At 40.7% G+C, this 17,769-nt stretch overlaps 1 protein-coding gene across 2 annotated transcripts in view; it reads left to right on the forward strand.

Moving 5' to 3' along the window:
- Nucleotides 1-17,769, forward strand: part of RAI14 (retinoic acid induced 14) — a 130,968-nt gene that overhangs the window by 94,576 nt on the left and 18,623 nt on the right. For both annotated transcript variants that reach the window (XM_077816732.1, XM_077816733.1), the window contains 4 exons: nt 9,914-10,002; nt 12,444-12,508; nt 14,522-14,579; nt 15,463-15,533. In XM_077816732.1, the coding sequence (XP_077672858.1) occupies nt 9,914-10,002; nt 12,444-12,508; nt 14,522-14,579; nt 15,463-15,533 (283 nt within the window). The remainder of the gene's footprint in view (nt 1-9,913; nt 10,003-12,443; nt 12,509-14,521; nt 14,580-15,462; nt 15,534-17,769) is intronic.

Raw genomic sequence — 17,769 nt, forward strand, 5'->3', positions numbered from 1 at the left:
AAAGAGAATGACCTGGTCAAGTCTCTCCAAAGTTAGTCCCTGCGCCCATGTCTGCCCAGGCACTCCCAGCCGACGTGGCCAGAAGCACCTCGGACACGATGAGGACGGCTACCAGTCGTACTGCACCGTCTGCTGCCACAAGGCAAGGGGTTGCTGCTACTGTGTAGCAATGCCGTACCGCGTCTGCCAGCACCCAGGAGTCATAGGGTGACGGTTACCTGAGCGGGCTCCATGCTTGCCGTGGTATGGCGTCTGCACAGGTAACTCAGGAAAAAAGGCGCAAAACGATTGTCTGCCCTTGCTTTCACGGAGGGAGGGAACGGGGGCCTGATGATATGTACCCAGAACCACCCACGACAATGCTTTTGCCCCATCAGGCATTGGGATCTCAACCCAGAATTCCAATGGGCAGCGGAGACTGCGGGAACTGTGGGATAGTGCAACAGTGCAACGCTCCGGAAGTCGACTCTAGCCTTGGTACTGTGGAAGCACTCCGCGGAGTTACTGCACTTAATGCACTTAGAGCATTTTCTGTGGGGACACACACACTTGAATATATAAAACTGATTTCTAAAAAACCGACTTCTATAAATTCGACCTTATTCCGTAGTGTAGACATACACTCAGTGAGTTCTCAGTGTACTTCAGCAAGCAAGATTGCATGTAATGTATTTTTCTGAGCAGAAACAACCTGTGTCTGCCAATAGTGGGGGTGGGGGCGGCAGAGTGAGGGCAGCTGGCTTCAGTAGTGTTACTGAGCATGCTCAGTCCAAGCCAAGAAGCATATCTGGGGGGGGGGCACATGACCCTGATCTCCCCACCCCCTGTGCCGCCTATTTCTGAGCACTTGGAAGAAAATGACGGAGAACAATGGTGCAGTTTGCCCAGTGGGCACACTCTGGTCCTTGCATGCCATGATACTGTATTTACTAGCTCACTAGTCATTTATCATCCACAATTCCAGAATGTTCTCAAGCACTTTGAGTTTTGCAAAGTGTCATCCGATGCCACTTTCAAGCTATGGGAGAATTCTCCTCTGCAGAGAATACTAATTCTGCCAATATATATCTGCTTTGCAGTTCTCTTGGGAGCACTGCACTCTGAGCACCCTTTGTACCAATACCCTATAGATACATACTTTAGTAGAGTTCCTTGTCAAATCTTAACTACTCTGTAAGTGGAGCAGCTGCAGAGCTGAGCTCTTACCAAATAGCTGGAACTCATTCTGAGGAGGTTGGTGGTGGTGATCTAGAAAATTACCATTTTTAGCTTTGAGGATAAATTTACAGTACAGCTGATAAAGGGGCTGGTTCCAGCAAGTATTGTCTTATCACCTCCTCGTCCCACACACAAGTCTGCATTTTTCTGATTCAGTTTGTGTTTTGAAGGTTACTGTGTCTCAGATTAAGACCGAATATTTATTATACCAGTTCCATTGTGTTCTGTTCTGTTCAAATGTCACTTTTTTGCGTGTGTGAACCACAAACTTGTTTTAAACGAGTTTTCAAAGCAAGATCCACTTAGTACTAGGAGGTGGCATTGTAAGTGGTTAAGCAGGGGACTGAGATTCTATAGACCTGTGTTCCTTTACCAGCACTGCCATTGAATTGCTTGGTCAAGTGCTTGTCTCCCAACCTGTAAACTTGGATTAATTCCACTCTCATACCTTTTGGTAAAGTTCTTACAGATCCTCTGTTGAAAAGCGCTGTTTAAGGGCTACATAATAGAATGATGGTGCTCTTACATGTACTATACAAACATTAATAAGTGTTTTGCTTTCTGGCACTTAAATAAGAACTTCTGTTATCACTTGTTCTTGACCTCTACAGAGATCAACTCTAGAATCAACTTTAATATCTTCAAGATCTAATATCTTTGATCTCTTACTTTTCTCTCTACCAACATGGGGATGGACTTTTTTAGAAAGAGACCTGTTTGATCAAACTATTCTGATTCTATAATCAAAAGTATAAAAATCAGTCAACTTTTGATGTTTTAGAAAATGGAATTTCCATTACTGCCTGTTGCTACCTGCTATCTAAAACTTGCTCAGGGATGCCAAATGTAGGTAGCCATTTTGTTGTGAATTGGGCAACAAAACACAAACATTTTTCTTCCTTCCACACATTTTAGTTATTGTTTGAGTGTGTGTCGTTAATTATACAGTACTGAGCTGAATTTTCATCTAATGTTATGGTAGTTCAGTTATTCTCTGCTTTTTCCAGAGTCTGCATGAATTTTGCTGTGCATTGCTGTCTGGGCTTTCATAATAGCATGCTTTGCACTCCTCTTAAAGAAGTCATTTTGACTTGGGTACTGTGTGAGTTGCTAATGGATCAGTATATATTCAGAATGGTAGAAGCACAAATCATTAGGTGTTTGTCCTCCCCTGCAGGATGGATTCCAAATGGTGAGTTGCTCTGTTCCTATGTTCAATAGGGAGCATCTGCCTTCATCTTCCCCTTGGGAGGTCACTGTTCCTGTGCTGAGGTGGGAAGGCTAGGAGCAGAGTTAATAAACTTCTTTCCACTCATAGTAACCCTGGAAATGGTCGTCCACAGCAAAAAGGAGCCCTGCCTTAGTGAATATCAAAGGTGTTCAAATTTTCTGTTATACCAATAAAATAAAAACCAGCAGGATCTCATTAAAGGGGAAAAAGAAAAATGCCACATTTATTGTGAATACAGAAAGAATCAGAGTAAGCAGTTAGTTATAGCTATAACATTCCATTCAATTTCATATGTATTCACACATTCTCACACACACACACACACACACACACACACACACACACACACACACACACACACATATGCAGAGGTTCTGCAAGGTTATCATAGTTACCAGCCTTAGAGTTGCTCATGCCAAGCCACTGGCCAGGTGGCCTGGACATGAGGAGGGAGCAGGGCCTTGTCAGATGCTCATCTGACGCTCCTGGAAGTTGGTTGCTCCATTTTTATAGGAATTTATTCCTATGCCAGTCTATGGGAATTGCTTCATCCTGCTGTTGCTGAATCAATCAGCAGATGGCACATTCCTGACGGCTCCGTGCTGCCAGATGTTATCTTGTTCTTTGGTTCTCCCATTCTTGAGGCTGTTGGGTAGATTCCATTCTGCCCTCCGGGGTCCTCTGGTTATTTCCACTTGACGCTTTCTTCAACCAGTGGACACTGGATTCTTAGGCTGGCACCTCCCTGATCATTCAGTAATAAATCCACACCAAGCATCCATCCACAAACATCCTCTATCTCTATTTTAATCACAATTGTTAACAAAGCGACATGAATACAACAAAAGGGCAGGGAGTCTCTGGGTGCTGTTTCTGTTGTTACAGAGTATTGCCTTGAGTCTCTCTATGTGTGAGTAGTTGTTACAAAGAATTGCTTTGAGAACAGACTCTGTCTTAGAATATACTAACACAATTAGCAGTTTGCAAGGTTCACGCAGAGAGGGAGGGAAACAGTACCAAAAACCAAGAGACCTCTTAATTAGTAATACCCTGGAATTTAAACTATGGGGAATCAAACTCATTTGTGATTTTAATACAGAACTTCTTTAATATGATCCAGCAATCCAACCATAATGAATCCTGGTGGCAAAAGGCATCCCTTACATATAGAGAGAAATTGAAGGAATGTGTGTATGTGACAGCAGGATTTGAATATATTATGCAGTGAGAATCTAACTTTCAAAAATATGGCCACTTCTTCACATCAAGCCTCACAAGTTTGTTTTTCTTTGTTTAAATTCATTTTGCAGTCAGGAAGCAGGAATCAAGTTTTGTTTGCTTTCTTTTAAAAGGAAGTTTATTCATGAAAGATACAAATAAAATGCACCACTTCAAGGCTCCCAGATGATGAAAACTCCAGCAACTGGAAATATGCAGCTTTTGTCTTGAATGATTTAGGAAATTGTAAGCAGCCTGTAAAGAATTATTCTGTAGCAAATAAAATCTCTACAGCTCCTCTGCTTATTTCTATACTTGGGAACCTTCATTCTTGCTTGACAGCACTAAGATTACAGTGGATGAGAAGTTGGGTATGAGTCAGCAGTGTGCCCTTGTTGCCAAGAAGGCTAACGGCATATTGGGCTGCACTAGTAAGAGCGTTGCCAGAAGATTGAGGGAAGTAACTATTACCCTTTATTCAGCACTGGTGAGGCCACTGGAGTATTGCATCCAGTTTTGGGCCCCCGCTACAGAAAGGATGTGAGCAAATTGGAGAGAGTCCAGCGGAGGGCAACAAAAATGATCTGGGGGCTGGGACACATGACTTACAAGGAGAGACTGAGGGAAGTGGGCTTGTTTAGTCTGCAGAAGAGAAGAATATGGGGGGATTTGATAGCAGCCTTCAACTACCTGAAGGGGGGTTCCAAAGGGGATGGAGCTCGGCTGTTCTCAGTGGTGACAGGTGACAGAACAAGGAGCAATGGTCTCAAGTTGCAGTGGGGGAGGTCTAGGTTTGGATATTAGGAAACACTATTTCACTAGGAGGGTGGTGAAGCACTGGAATGCATTACCTAGGGAGGTGGTGGAATCAGGAGTCTCTGTGCATCCTCAGGTTTCAGAGTGATAGCTGTGTTAGTCTGTATCAGCCAAAACAACGAGGACTCCTTGTGGCACCTTAGAGACTAACAAATTTATTTGGGCATAGGCTCCAAATAAATTTGTTAGTCTCCTCGTTGTTTTATCCATCCTCAGTCGAATAAGATTGAACTCACTGGTCACTATCTCCTTCAACATTAAGTTGAAGCTCCTCATCCTCTCCTCTTACGGTACTGACTAGGTGTTCCCCTCCCCCTTACATTTTTGCTTTGATTACATCCTGTGCCTCTGTATGCTTTTCTGTATTTTATTTTTTCCTTGCGTGGTCTGCTTCATGTAGTCTTTCACACAGCCTCATAGGCTTACAGTAGGCTTCCACCACATATGTCCACTCTTCTTTTTAAATTCCATTTTATTTTTTTGCATGGTCTTCCTGTGACCTTCCCAATAATGCCTGTGCATCTTTTTGGACCCAAGCTATGCCATACGTCAGTTGTCAGATGTTGACTGTAAGTGGACTTGCCAGAGGTCATGGCCTAAATGCTCAAAAGTGACTAGGCTTTTGGTAGCCCTGATTATTGGGTGCCCAAGCTGAGATACCTTGAAAGACTTCCAGAGGACGAGTTCTCCGCGTTTTGTGAAAATCTGGCCCAATCAATGTGCTAAAGCAAAATCACTATAGTCACTCCTCAAAATATAGGCCCCTAGCTTTTTAGATACAATCTGTAACACACTACATAAATAATATTGTAAAATCTCCACCTGGAATTGAAAAAGCAGTTAAAGATCTAGACACATCTGGAGAATCTGCCCTCTTCCTTGAGGTTCTTAAAGGGATCAGTAGGTATGCAAAGCCACACTGAACTCTTCAGTGAAGAATGAAAAATTGTAGCAAATTCAGCAGCTTCCTTTCCTTCTGACTCTTGGGTCCTTTTTTTATTTGTAGTTTAAATGTTGTTCTTTGCTGAAAACCTGTATGTGTTTACCATATAATGCCACAGAATGTAACAATATAAAAAAATTATCCTATGGGAATTTCTTTTGGCATTTCAGATTTAAAGTATCTGAAAACTTCAGTGTAGATAAAGATACCAGAGTTCCCATATGGAGGAGTGCTATGATCAGAGTCAATACCCAAAGTATTTTCCCACAAATACTTGTTAGAATAATTGAATTTGCTTTGCTTGTATTTGACTCCTTGATCAATTCCCATCAATATTTCAGCAAATAACTTTGCAAGCAGGAATGCTTTTGGAAAGAGTAAAATTTACTCAACTATTAGAATATTCACAATGCAAACTTAAAACGTGTAAGTGTGAAGATTCACACCAGAAACCTGCATGATGGCTCAAATTCCAAAATATTAACTATCTGAGCGAACTACAAACTAAGAATTACTTATAGGCATTCAGCAAATATTTTCAAATAAGTATAATTATAAAGAAACATAAGCTACTGACACAAAACTAGCAAACAGGTAAAACTTGTCAAATTATTCATTATGCATTATTCTCTCAGCTTTGATGATATTCACTTCATATCTGTTCTGAGTTTTTTCTTACACATGCAGATTATTTGTGTACGTTCTTCCCTCTTCCCTTCTCAGTTTTTTTTGGAATGACTTTTCTATAAGTTTGATACATCTTCGCTTAAACTTACAAAATGAGAAGACTACTTGATTCATTTACAGCATGCAAGATCCTGACATTCATGTAAGTGATGGCATGTGGCAGTGTGCTGTGTAAGTCATTTGCCCCAGTGAAGTGTTGCTTTTAGACATCTGGATGCATTCTGCAGCCTGAAAGGGATTGCTTCCCCCCCCCCCCCACTTATTGATTCTTTCTCTGCAGTCTGTTTTTATCTAAATACAACAAAACTTTTTATTATGCATGTCAAGGTTCCTTCCCCACTCTGAACTCTAGGGTACAGATGTGGGGACCTGCATGAAAACCCCCCTAAGCTTATTTTTACGAGCTTAGGTTAAAACTTCCCCAAGGTACAAACAATTTTACCTTTTTGCCCTTGGACTTTATTGCTGCCACCACCAAGTGTCTAACAAATATAGCAGAGAAAGAGCCCGCTTGGAAACGTCTTCTTCTCCCCCACCTTTCCCCCCCCCAAAATAAAAATCCTCCCAAACCCTACACCCGCTTTCCTGAGGAAGGTTTGATAAAAATCCTCACCAGTTTGCATAGGTAAACACAGACCCAAACCCTTGGATCTTAAGAACAATGAAAAAGCAATCAGGTGCTTAAAAGAAGAATTTTAACTGAAGAAAAAGTAAAAGAATCACCTCTGTAAAATCAGGATGATTAATACCTTACAGGGTAGTCAGATTCAAAACATAGAGAATCCCTCTAGGCAAAACCTTAAGTTACAAAAAGACACAAAAACAGGAATATACGTTCCATTCAGCACAACTTATTTTATCAGCCATTTAAATAAAACAGATCTAACGCATATCTAGCTAGATTGCTTACTAAGTTCTAAGACTCCATTCCTTTTCTGTTCCCGGCAAAAGCATCACACAGACAGAGAGAACCTTTGTTTCTCCCACTTCCAGCTTTGAAAGTATCTTATCTCCACATTGGTCATTTTGGTCAGGTACCAGCGAGGTTATCCTAGCTTCTTAACCCTTTACAGGTGAAAGGGTTTTTCCTCTGGCCAGGAGGGATTTTAAAGGTATTTACCCTTCCCGTTATATTTATGACAATGCATTTGGGTATTTTTGTTACATTGGCACAACCCTTTATGCAAACAGAATCTGGCTGTGAATCATAATGTCAATGATTTAGCCAAGTTGTTACTATGCAAGCGTTTATGATTCTGACAAATAGTGTCCAAATGTAAACAAGCCGAATGTGTTCTTCACACATTTTCTAATCTTGGGTAGCTATGATCTAATTGGAGATCTACATGAATGTGTTTTGATTCTGATTCAATATTGGTGAAATGTTGTTGTATTAGCTAAATTAGAGGTGTTAGATTTTTATCAGTCTAGTCACTTCCCTCTCCCAATCATTTTTCCCAGAACACTGAGAAATATTTTATTCTGGAAAAATCTTGTTTATAAGATTCTGTTTATTGGTCACTTAGTACATGAGTCTTGTTTTTTATTTTAATATATAAATACATACCACCCTCTAGCCAGACATTCTTCTGATGTTCTTTAGCATATTTTCAGAAAGGCTGTAAATGTTTAGTTTGTTATTTATGGCAGTGGTGGGTGCCATGATGAATGTACAGGATATTTCTGTGTATCCCAAGAACAGTTTAAAGCCAGAGCAGTGCACTCCAAGCCTCTGCCACAGTGATTAGCAGTGCTGGTCTGGTGGGGGTGAGATGGTAGTTCCACATGATCTAGGATTCAGTCCTGCAAGCTGCTGAGCCCATGCTTAAGTGTTCTGCTAAAGTGATCAGCTCCTTCCCGGATCTTGGTTTTTTTTGGTCCTTTCATCTCTATTGAGATTCTTTTTGTTTTTTTTAAAGGCTGCAAATTAGTGCCCATTAGGATTTATTTTTGTCTGGTTTTGTTGGTACTATTCCCCATCAAGAGTATATAGTATATTTTATGCTGGTGCCCATAGACCCTAAGCTGGGATTGGATGGGGACCCATTGAGCTAGGTGCAGTACACACATGAAAGAAAACGGTCCTGCCCCAAAGAACTTGCAAAATATGCTTATGATGAGAGATCAATGAAGAGAAGACAGTGAAGTGATTGCGTTTATTAGTAGCAATCAGAGCACTCAAGCTGTAGAGTAAAGACAAGACCACTAACATAGGTCAGAGCCATGTTTTAAGGAAAGAAGTAAATGAACAATGAATTTAACCACAGACAAAACCGTAGTATAAACCACTTCCAATCTATATCATTATCATCCACCAATTGTTAACCTTCATTAACTTCTCAGTAGAACCTTTAATACAATATTTGTATGCCCTTAGTCTGCATAGCTATGGTACATGCAGGTTAGCAGAGTGTAGTGTTGCTGTTCTGATGTCCTCTGCCAGAAACATCTGCAGAATTGTTGTCACTTCTCATATTTCCTGTGACACTTAAGAGTCCTAGTTGTCGACCAGGATCCCATGGTTCTCTGTCCAGATCTTCTTTAGTGGGCTGATGCCCACTTGGAAGCAAATCTTTGATGTTGGCTTCCTTTAAATATTAAAACTACCATCCAAAATGCAAAGTCTTAAATACAGTAGTTGATATTTGGGAGGTGGGAGAAGAGACGATGATGATGTTAAATTGCCTTTTTGATCTTAGAAAATTTGTTGTTTTCATCAGATGAGGTCAGTAGTATTGATAGCAATCAAACTTTTAAAAGACCCTACCAAAGCTACTTACTATTGGAGTTTTGGTTTCTTTACAATTGCTAGCATGCGTGCTTAAGCTGCCTCCATATCTCTCACTTGTAGTGGTTTGGAATTAGTTTGAACCGCCTTTGTCCTTTGGTTTTGGGTTTTACCCCACAGCTTGTGGTCCTGAGAAATGTACACAGCTATCTGAAAGCAAATTGCTGTCCAACTTACTTATCAACTTGGTACGCAGTCATTTTCTAGTAAAATCACTCAGAATACTGTGTCTCGTATGAATCATCTTTGTAGTCAAATTGCACATGCTATACATTAACTCTTCCAGTTTTCAAAAGCCCCATTCCTCCCCCTTTGCTTCCCATCTTTCTATAGGTCACATAGCATACCTCAGTAAAACCACATGGCTGCCTGTTCACAGGACACAGTCTGTAAATCCTGAAACACCAGAGATGATGTGTGAAATGGTTGGATAGAATACAACTACTGCTGTCTACTCTGTAGTTAAGTCTTTAGCCATTACTTCTGTTGAATGGGTTTCTAGTGGCTGGCAACTTCCACAACTTCCTACTTTGCCAACAAGCAAGATAATGCATGGTGAAAAGCAAAACCCCAAATTAGAGTATGTTTATACCACAGTCTCGCAACTTTGCAATATCTGTGATCTTTCGGTAATTTATTGAGGATAGATGAGCAGTACAAGTGTGTTATTTGCTTCTGCTTGAGGACGAGTACCAGTCCAGGCGTCACTGACTTGAGCTGGAGTCTTGCCACTGACTTCAGTAGGGCCAGGATTTGGCCATTAGTTTAGAAGTTGGATAGGAACTGTACATAATGTACTTGGTTAGTAAGAAGTCATCCTGAGTAGAAGTATGAACATGGAAGGAAGACGCTTTTAGCTGTCACACATTCATTATTCACTTTGAGAACAATATACTTGGGGAATATTTGGAGGAGTTGAGGGATGCAAAATGGAAAAGCTGAACAGTTGGTTTACTAATGCTAATGGAAAAGAGATGTTAATAAAATCAGCTGAGTGTAAATTGTCTTTCAGTTTTCACCTGGCTGCTGCTAAGGGACATGCTGAGTGCCTCAGAATTATGATGACGCATGGTGTGGATGTCACGGCACAGGATGGTACAGGTACATTACTATGAGCCTCTGCTACATGTTTTATGTAGGACAAGATGTAGGCTTAGTCTACACTACAGAGTTTTGCCAGCTGTGTCGGAAAGGAGTGTGGAAGTAATCACCGCCCCAGCTAACCTAGCCATGCTAGCAAAAACCCCAGTGCAGGCACGGCTCTGCTGATAGTGCTTCAGCTGGCATAGCTAAAGTCATTCAAAGAATTGGCGTAGCTACACCAGCAGAACTCCTTCTGTCGACATAGCTGCTTAAGCTATGCTGAAAAAGGCCCTGTAGCATAGACAAGACCAAAGTCGTGTTTTCAAAATGAGAAGTCTGTAAACAACATGTCACGTGAAATTATGCAGCTACATTGATTGTGAAAACTGGGTGACTGCTTGGACAGCTTGTATTTGTTAGGTGCTTTACTGCTCATTTGCATGCATCTTTTAGCAATTTGATTAAAGCAATTGCAGTATTATGCCTGCATACATAAACATACACACTGTTGGTGCCTTAACTCGTACTTCCAGTCTTGAAAATTTCAACCTCGGGTTTATAAAATTAAGCATGCTAGTGGACTCAAGACTGCAAAATAATTGATGGTTCTCCAACATAAAACCTGTTCTGAGGATATGAAATTAACAAGACTCTGCCTAGTTTAGGTAAAGATTTTTAGGCTTAACTTTATGTGTATCCAGACTATTAACCCCATTAACTGTACTGGAATTGCAGCAGGGCATTTCCTGAGGATTGAGGAGCTGATTGCCCAAAGCAGAGCTCAGAGCTATTTAGCCTGAAGTGTTTCAGTTCTCAAGAAAATCCCTGTGCCTTTTATCATTAATACTTTAAAGAGAAAATGGGGGATAACTGGCTGAGTTTTTAATAGACTATGGTGTTTCAGTTGGGGTAAGTACAGAATGAATACTCTGTTAACTAGCCAGTCCAGTTTGCCTGAATGACCCATCAATACTCCATCTCTCACAATAATAGGCTTTAAACATTGGGTGGACTAGATCAGTTTCTGACTAAAATACCTACTTGATGGGTTAGCTTTTTTGCACACAACAGAATACTTATCACATGTGAGAGGTGCTCTGTGATTTTGGAGGAAGAATTCAAATTACACATGCAAAATTGGGAGAGTGGTTAACTTTGAAACTGTAGATGCATCATATATAAAATTTGACCCAAACTTTGTCACTTTATGATCCTGTTTTAGGATTGATTTATCCATTCTTCATTTTGAATGGTGAGCAGCTATTCTCTTCTGAGCTTCAAACTGATGCTTGTTTCAATTTGAAGAAACTTTGCTTTGGTAGTCCTCTCTCATCCTCCATGTAGTACCACTGACCACATAAACAATGGCTCTTGAGCATCCGTATTAGACCACTGTCTCTTGGCCGCTTCTTTCTCCTCTTCACAGTTGGTATATGCTAACTTTTTTCTTTCTGACTTCCACGTTTCTTCCAAGGTTATATGCATAAAAGCTGATGAGGTATTGCAGTCTTTGCTCCTATAAACAGTATTGCATTGTTAGATAGTATTGATAACTGACAAATTGATAAAACAGGCACAAAAGGAGACTGCTGAGTGTATGTCCCTGGTGAGTGTGTTACAGGTCATCCCCTCTGCCTCATCTGCAGAGGATACAAGTCTGTTACAGCCCCAGCTAGAGGGGCCTGGTTTTTTCGCTCAAGGTGTAGCAGCTCCTGCTTTTAGCTCTGGGTGTCCCTGGCTCAGTCCCAAGATGACAGCTGTCTCAAAAGCACTTGCTGAACATATCTGTGCAGCAATTCTGGAGAGCTCGAAGAGAGGCTGCATGCCTATAAAAGAGGGAATTACTTGTTTTCTGTAAATGCACCCAAATATTGTGATCTAGGTAGGATATTTTAATATGCCCATCTCTGTTGTGGTATCTAGGCAATGGTGAGCACAATATTGATTTTTAAAGAAACAAAAGTTACACACGCAGCTTCTTTCCCTTTGGTAAGAAAACATGAACTAGGGTGGTCGGACCAAATGCACCCTTTGGGCGATAGATTGACTTCCGTCCAGGTGGATTCTTACAAAGAACGGCCATACTGGTCAGACCAAAGGTCCATTTAGCCCAGTATCTTCCTGTCTTCTGACAGTGGCCAATGCCAGGTGCCCCAAAGGGAATGAATAGATAATCATCAAGTGATCCACCCTCATCACCCATCCTCATGCAAATCTTACATAAAGTTTGCATGGCCTTATACGTGTAGGATCATAAACTGGGATTATTTTGTGGCACCTGAACTGAACCAGTAGTCTCCACTTTTGGAATAAGACTTAACTGTCTTTAGTCTGGTGTGGAGTTGTCTTCTTTCCCCAGCCCCCTCTTTGATTCTGTTGGGGTGAGAACCGTACATAATTTCACCTTTGTGCAATTCATAATTATGAATATTTAATTTGCTTTGTTTTTATTAATTTAGGGCACACTGCTTTACATCTTGCAGCAAAGAACAGCCACCTTGATTGCATCAAGAGGCTTCTCCAGGTAAAGTAAAACGAAACTGATTTTTAGATCACTAACATATGTTCACTAGCTCTCTTGCACCACTCCTAAATGTGGCTCTTTTAGTTCGACCACTTGTTCCACCTAATCATCTGCACCAGAATCTTGCATTCTTGGTGTCCCTCAGCTTTAGGGCCCTTCTTCCTTGTCTGCGCCCCCTGTCTAAATTGGGGAAGGATAGCATAATATCCTCATTGAGGTCCTTGGGTTTGGAACTTGTTTCTCCCACCCCCAAACCCATAGCAGTCTCCAGGATGGATTCCATGTGAAGTGCAAGGTCTACCTAATTTACTGCTCTTTTCCTAAGGTAGCAAGTAAAGAAGTAAAGAGGATTGCAGGCGAGGAAATCAACGTGACTGGCACAGTAGCCCTGCTTGCCTAGGAAGATGGTGGAATGTAAAGCAGCGATAACAGATTTGAGATGGGGGAAATGACTGTAGTCATGGCACTTTGCCTCTGCTCGTCTCTTGAACAAATGTTTAGAGTGTGCCATGGGTTGGGGGTTAGTGGGATGGACCTTGCATGGGGAGAGCGTCAGAGGCATTAAGGGAAGATGGAGGACAGAATAGCAAAGGTAACCTCCGGCTGAGCCAGCAGAGGAGAGAGCGGGGAGTTGAGAATTAAGAGTGGTGTAGACAGGACCTGCAGATGGGAAGAAGGGGGGCAAGTGAGTGATGTTGAAGGAGACAAGGTAATAGTTGGAAAGAGAGAATTTGGATATTGAGAGATGGGACCCAAAGGTCAATGACAGTTCTAATCGAACCAGTGATAGCATAGACAGTGACATCCAGTTGTCGCTGGTTATACTGCATGCAGTAACAGGTTAATTCAACTACCAATAGTGGATGGATGTGGGTGGGTGAGTATGAAAGTACCCATTCACTCACTCAGCTGCTACAGCAGCTAACTGCTTTGTTGGTTATGTATTATTTATCTCTTTGTAAACAAATAGAAACCAGTGAGAATGCAAGAAATTGGTAGCATTAGTTTGTTCATGCTCTGATCACACTCCTCTATTTCTTTGCGGACTTGCTTTACATGATGTAAGCTGTTACAAATGTGAGGAAGGCATAAGATCAACACGTGTCTTTGAAGTTGAGTTCAAGAAGACTAGATGTACATCTTAAATTTTAAATGTATTGGCTTCCTTTATTGAAGCTGGGAATGTATTTGCAACTGAGCCCACTTACCCAGCAGTTTTGCTAAAGTTTATAGATAGATGTGCTGTGTTTAAAGGCCTGGAGCTAATATTTTTCATTTTAAAAACCAATTCTTTTAAAAATACCACTTTAGTCTAATGCATAATATTACTAAAGTTTTATGCGCTGAAAAATGCCATGTTAAAGAACTGTTAAGATTTATTACTTTAACTAGATATGATGGTAAAAGTATTAAAGGAAAGCCAGGATTTTAAAATTATTCAGTAATGGCTTTTTGAAAAATCCTCATGAAGATAGATTATAATTGTATTTATTATCTTAATAGTCACTTCATTTAATATACCTAAAGATGAAGCATACATTTTCTTTGACAAAGACTGTAAATAATGTAGACAAACTACATTATAAAATGGGTTTGTTTGTTTTTTTTTTAAATAAAATTTGGAGGTGGGGATTTTTTGTGAGTACTCTTTACACAAGACAGCCAGATATAGACTGTTCTGAATGTATAGTTTCCTTTATTCTGCAACTTTTGATCATCTTCATTGGCCAGGAGGGTTACAGGGTCATGTCTTCCTCCCAGGAGTGTTGTCTTCCATAACTCCAGTGTATGTGTTTCAGCAAGTGGGATGCATGCTAAAGTAGTTAGGATTTATTGAGAGGAAAACTATTCCTTCTAATGATTAACCCAGTGTTTATTGGTTTTTATGGCCTGGAACATCTGTGGTAGTTCATAAAGCTGGTTGTCCCAAGAGGTCATCCCTCTGTACTTGCAGCAAACAAATGCTTTGTGTTCTTTTATTTTTCTCTAAGCATTTTCTTTTTCTTTCTACAGTCTAAATGCCCAGCAGACAGCATTGACAACTCTGGGAAAACAGCTTTACATTATGCAGGTAACTTTTCTGTTGAAAACTTGTTATCCACTCTCTCATTCTGGCATTTACACAATCCTAGACATTCTCTTTTATGCTAGAGCTTGATAAATGTTATCACATAAATCCAGTAACTCCTTGTGTGATTTTCATGTTATGGCTGGAAAAGTAGTCAGCACCGCGGTAAGATACATTAAAGTAGGCTCTGCTTCTGTTTCCTCATAGAACTACATTTTCTTCACTTTTCTTTTAATTTTTTCTTATTTATAGCTTCTTGACATTGTTTCAGTGTGTCTGCTTTTTTTTTAAAAGTTACAATGAACTCCCTGCTTAAATCAATGGCATCTCAGTTTTACTGATTGTAGTGACATATGTCCAGATGGCCAGTAGACTTCAGCGTTGCTACACTTCAAACAAGTGAATCAAATGTATTGCTTTTAAAATCATGTACAGTTAACAGGGGTACTCATGAAAGTGCCAAGAAAGGTGCTATAATGTATTATGGGTCAAGTTGTTCATGTTTTTGGGCAAAAAAACTATCCTCTTATGCTACTCTGGGCTGTGATTACAAGTTTATTTTAAAATATAATTTGCTTTTCTCAATTCATGCTCTTTGTATTCTGCCCACCCTCGTCCTGCTTGGACGATAAAAAAAGACAAATCAATTTGATTGGTTAGTTCTCAGACACTAACATAATGCTGCAGTCTTTAGTTTGCAAGAAGGCAGGGAAACATCTAAATCTGCAAATGCCCTTTCAGTGGATTTTTTTAAAGAGAACCTCTATTTTTCAATGTGAATGTTTGAGTTGAACTCTTTGATGCTTCCACCATTATACACTGGCAGTGCAGAGACAATAGACTTTTTAAAAATGGATTTAATTGATTTTTATTCATTTTTTTTCAGCTTCATGTGGCTGCCTTCAAGTAGTTCAACTTTTGTGTGAGCACAAATGCCCAATTAATGTCAAAGATTTGGTATGTACTTTATCTCACTGAACGCTTTAAAATGGTTTTCCATCTTTCAATCTGGCAAACGTCTATTACAGCAGTTTCTAAGCAATACTTTTTCTAATTTCCCTTATTTCCTTTGTGGGGAAGTTGCCTTTACATCTGACCTGCTGGTGCACACCTGAAAGAGAAGTGCTTCACCACCTAGTGCAAAAAAGACCAAACTTGCTGCTCATGAAAGTGAGGGATTTGTGCGAGCGGCCAGAAACCAGCATATGGCCTTGATCCAAAGCCCATTTGAATCTGCTGGAGTTTTTCCGTTGGCTCAGGTTGGCTGTGGTTGAGGCACATTATGTGGACAAGTCCTGACCAGCAAGTCTCTTCCTTCTGCTGCCTTATTACTTACTATTTGTATTACCGTAGCATCTCGGAGCCCTAATCATGGACCAGGACCCTGTTGTGTTAGGCACTGTACAAACACAAAGGAAAAAGACCGTTCCTCCCCCCAAAGAGTTTGTAATCTAAGTATAAGACAAGAGACAACAGATGGATACAGACAGGTTGACAGAGGAATACAAGGAAACAAAGACAATATTGGTCAGCATAATAGGCTGTGGTGTCAGCAGGCCAGCAGCCTAAGTGTTGTCAAGCTTTTTATAGGCTTCACAACTGATTAAAAGCTTGATGCCTAATTCATTATGCTAATTAACCTGTTGAGAGAGTTGCTGGAAAACAGCTAAAGACTATCCCATCTCTAGTATTGAAGAAAATGAAAAGTCCCTCTTCTTTTATAGAGAAAAGCTGTCAAATGAGTGCCATAGAATCTCAGGGTTGGAAGGGACCTCTGGAGGTCATCTAGTCCAACCCCCTGCTCAAAGCAGGACCAATCCCCAATTTCTGCCCCAGATCCCTAAATGGCCCCCTCAAGGATTGAACACACAACTCTGGGTTTAGCATGCCAGTGCTCAAACCACTGAGCTATCCCTCCCCCCTGTATGTGCCAGCCCTTCTCTTTTCCCACATTTGTAAGGCAAAGGTGGCTGCTATAGTGAGCCCTTGCAAGTTAAATGTATCTTGAATTTGAGGTGGTGAATCATCTCTTGTGTAGCACAGATTATTATTACAGAGGCATGTTGTAAAGCACACTGTGGACTGCACCTTTGTGCTTGCCCTGCTAACACACAACACACTCCACATGTAACTTGTATATACTCTGGGGGTGCTGGAACAATTTTTATAACGGGGGTGCTGAGAGCCATTGAACCAAACTCTAAATTCTTTATATAATGGAAACCGCTTCAAGCCAGGGGGTACTGTAGCATCCCTAGTTCCAGCACCTATGTATATACACAGTGACTGAATACTTGCTCATGTTGTTGAGTTTGGAATAAATGGTTTGCATTATCATGTTAGGGAGACTGATGTTCCCTGTTCCTCCTTATTAGCTGGAGGTAAGGGAAGCTCTTTGTGGTAGTGTGGACTTTTTTGCTTTCAGTGGAAACATGCTATGTGGACATGAGGGTATGGTTAAAGAGTACCCCAGGACTTGGCATGTCTTTTCTCTTGAGTGTGTGTGGGGGTGGAAAGAAATATGATGCTTAACCTTCCTGTAAAACTATATTTTTTTGTTTACGGACTAGCTAACAAGAGATTGAACAATGTATATCCATCTATATATCTTAGGCCCTTTTATTGCCTTGGCTGCCATTACCATAGCATCTGAGCACCTTTCTATCTTTAACGTGTTAACTTCACAACAGCTCTGTGAGCTAAAGAAGTGCTGTCTTCCCCATTTTATAGATGGGGAACAGAGACATAAAGACACTAAGTACTTTGCCCTAGGTCAGACAGGATATCTGTGGTGGAGCAGAAAATTGAACCCAGGTCTTCCAGGCTAGCACCCTAACCACTGGACCTCCTCCTTCTCTGAATCCATAGAGACATTGTGGATGGAGTCCACTTTTGCTGGCTGTACTCTGTGTATCCTTTAAGGTTTCAGAGAAGTTAATTTAAAGTAGAGTAGCCACTATGAAATGTCCATGGACAAAACAAATCACTGAGTTGCATCCAAGCTTTTGAGGTCCTCCTATAAAATTATACCTTGCATGACAAAAGACTGGTGGCATTCCAGAGTTCAGGCATAAAAACACTCATGCGTGCTGTCTGAACTCAATATCATTTCTCCAGTCTTTTTCATTTCTTCTTCCTTCCCACCTGCCGTATCTGGTATTGGGTCTATCACAAAACTTATACTTAGAATTTG

The sequence above is a fragment of the Eretmochelys imbricata genome, chromosome 5 (genome assembly GCF_965152235.1).
Source record: "Eretmochelys imbricata isolate rEreImb1 chromosome 5, rEreImb1.hap1, whole genome shotgun sequence".
NCBI classification, from domain to species: Eukaryota; Metazoa; Chordata; order Testudines; family Cheloniidae; genus Eretmochelys; species Eretmochelys imbricata.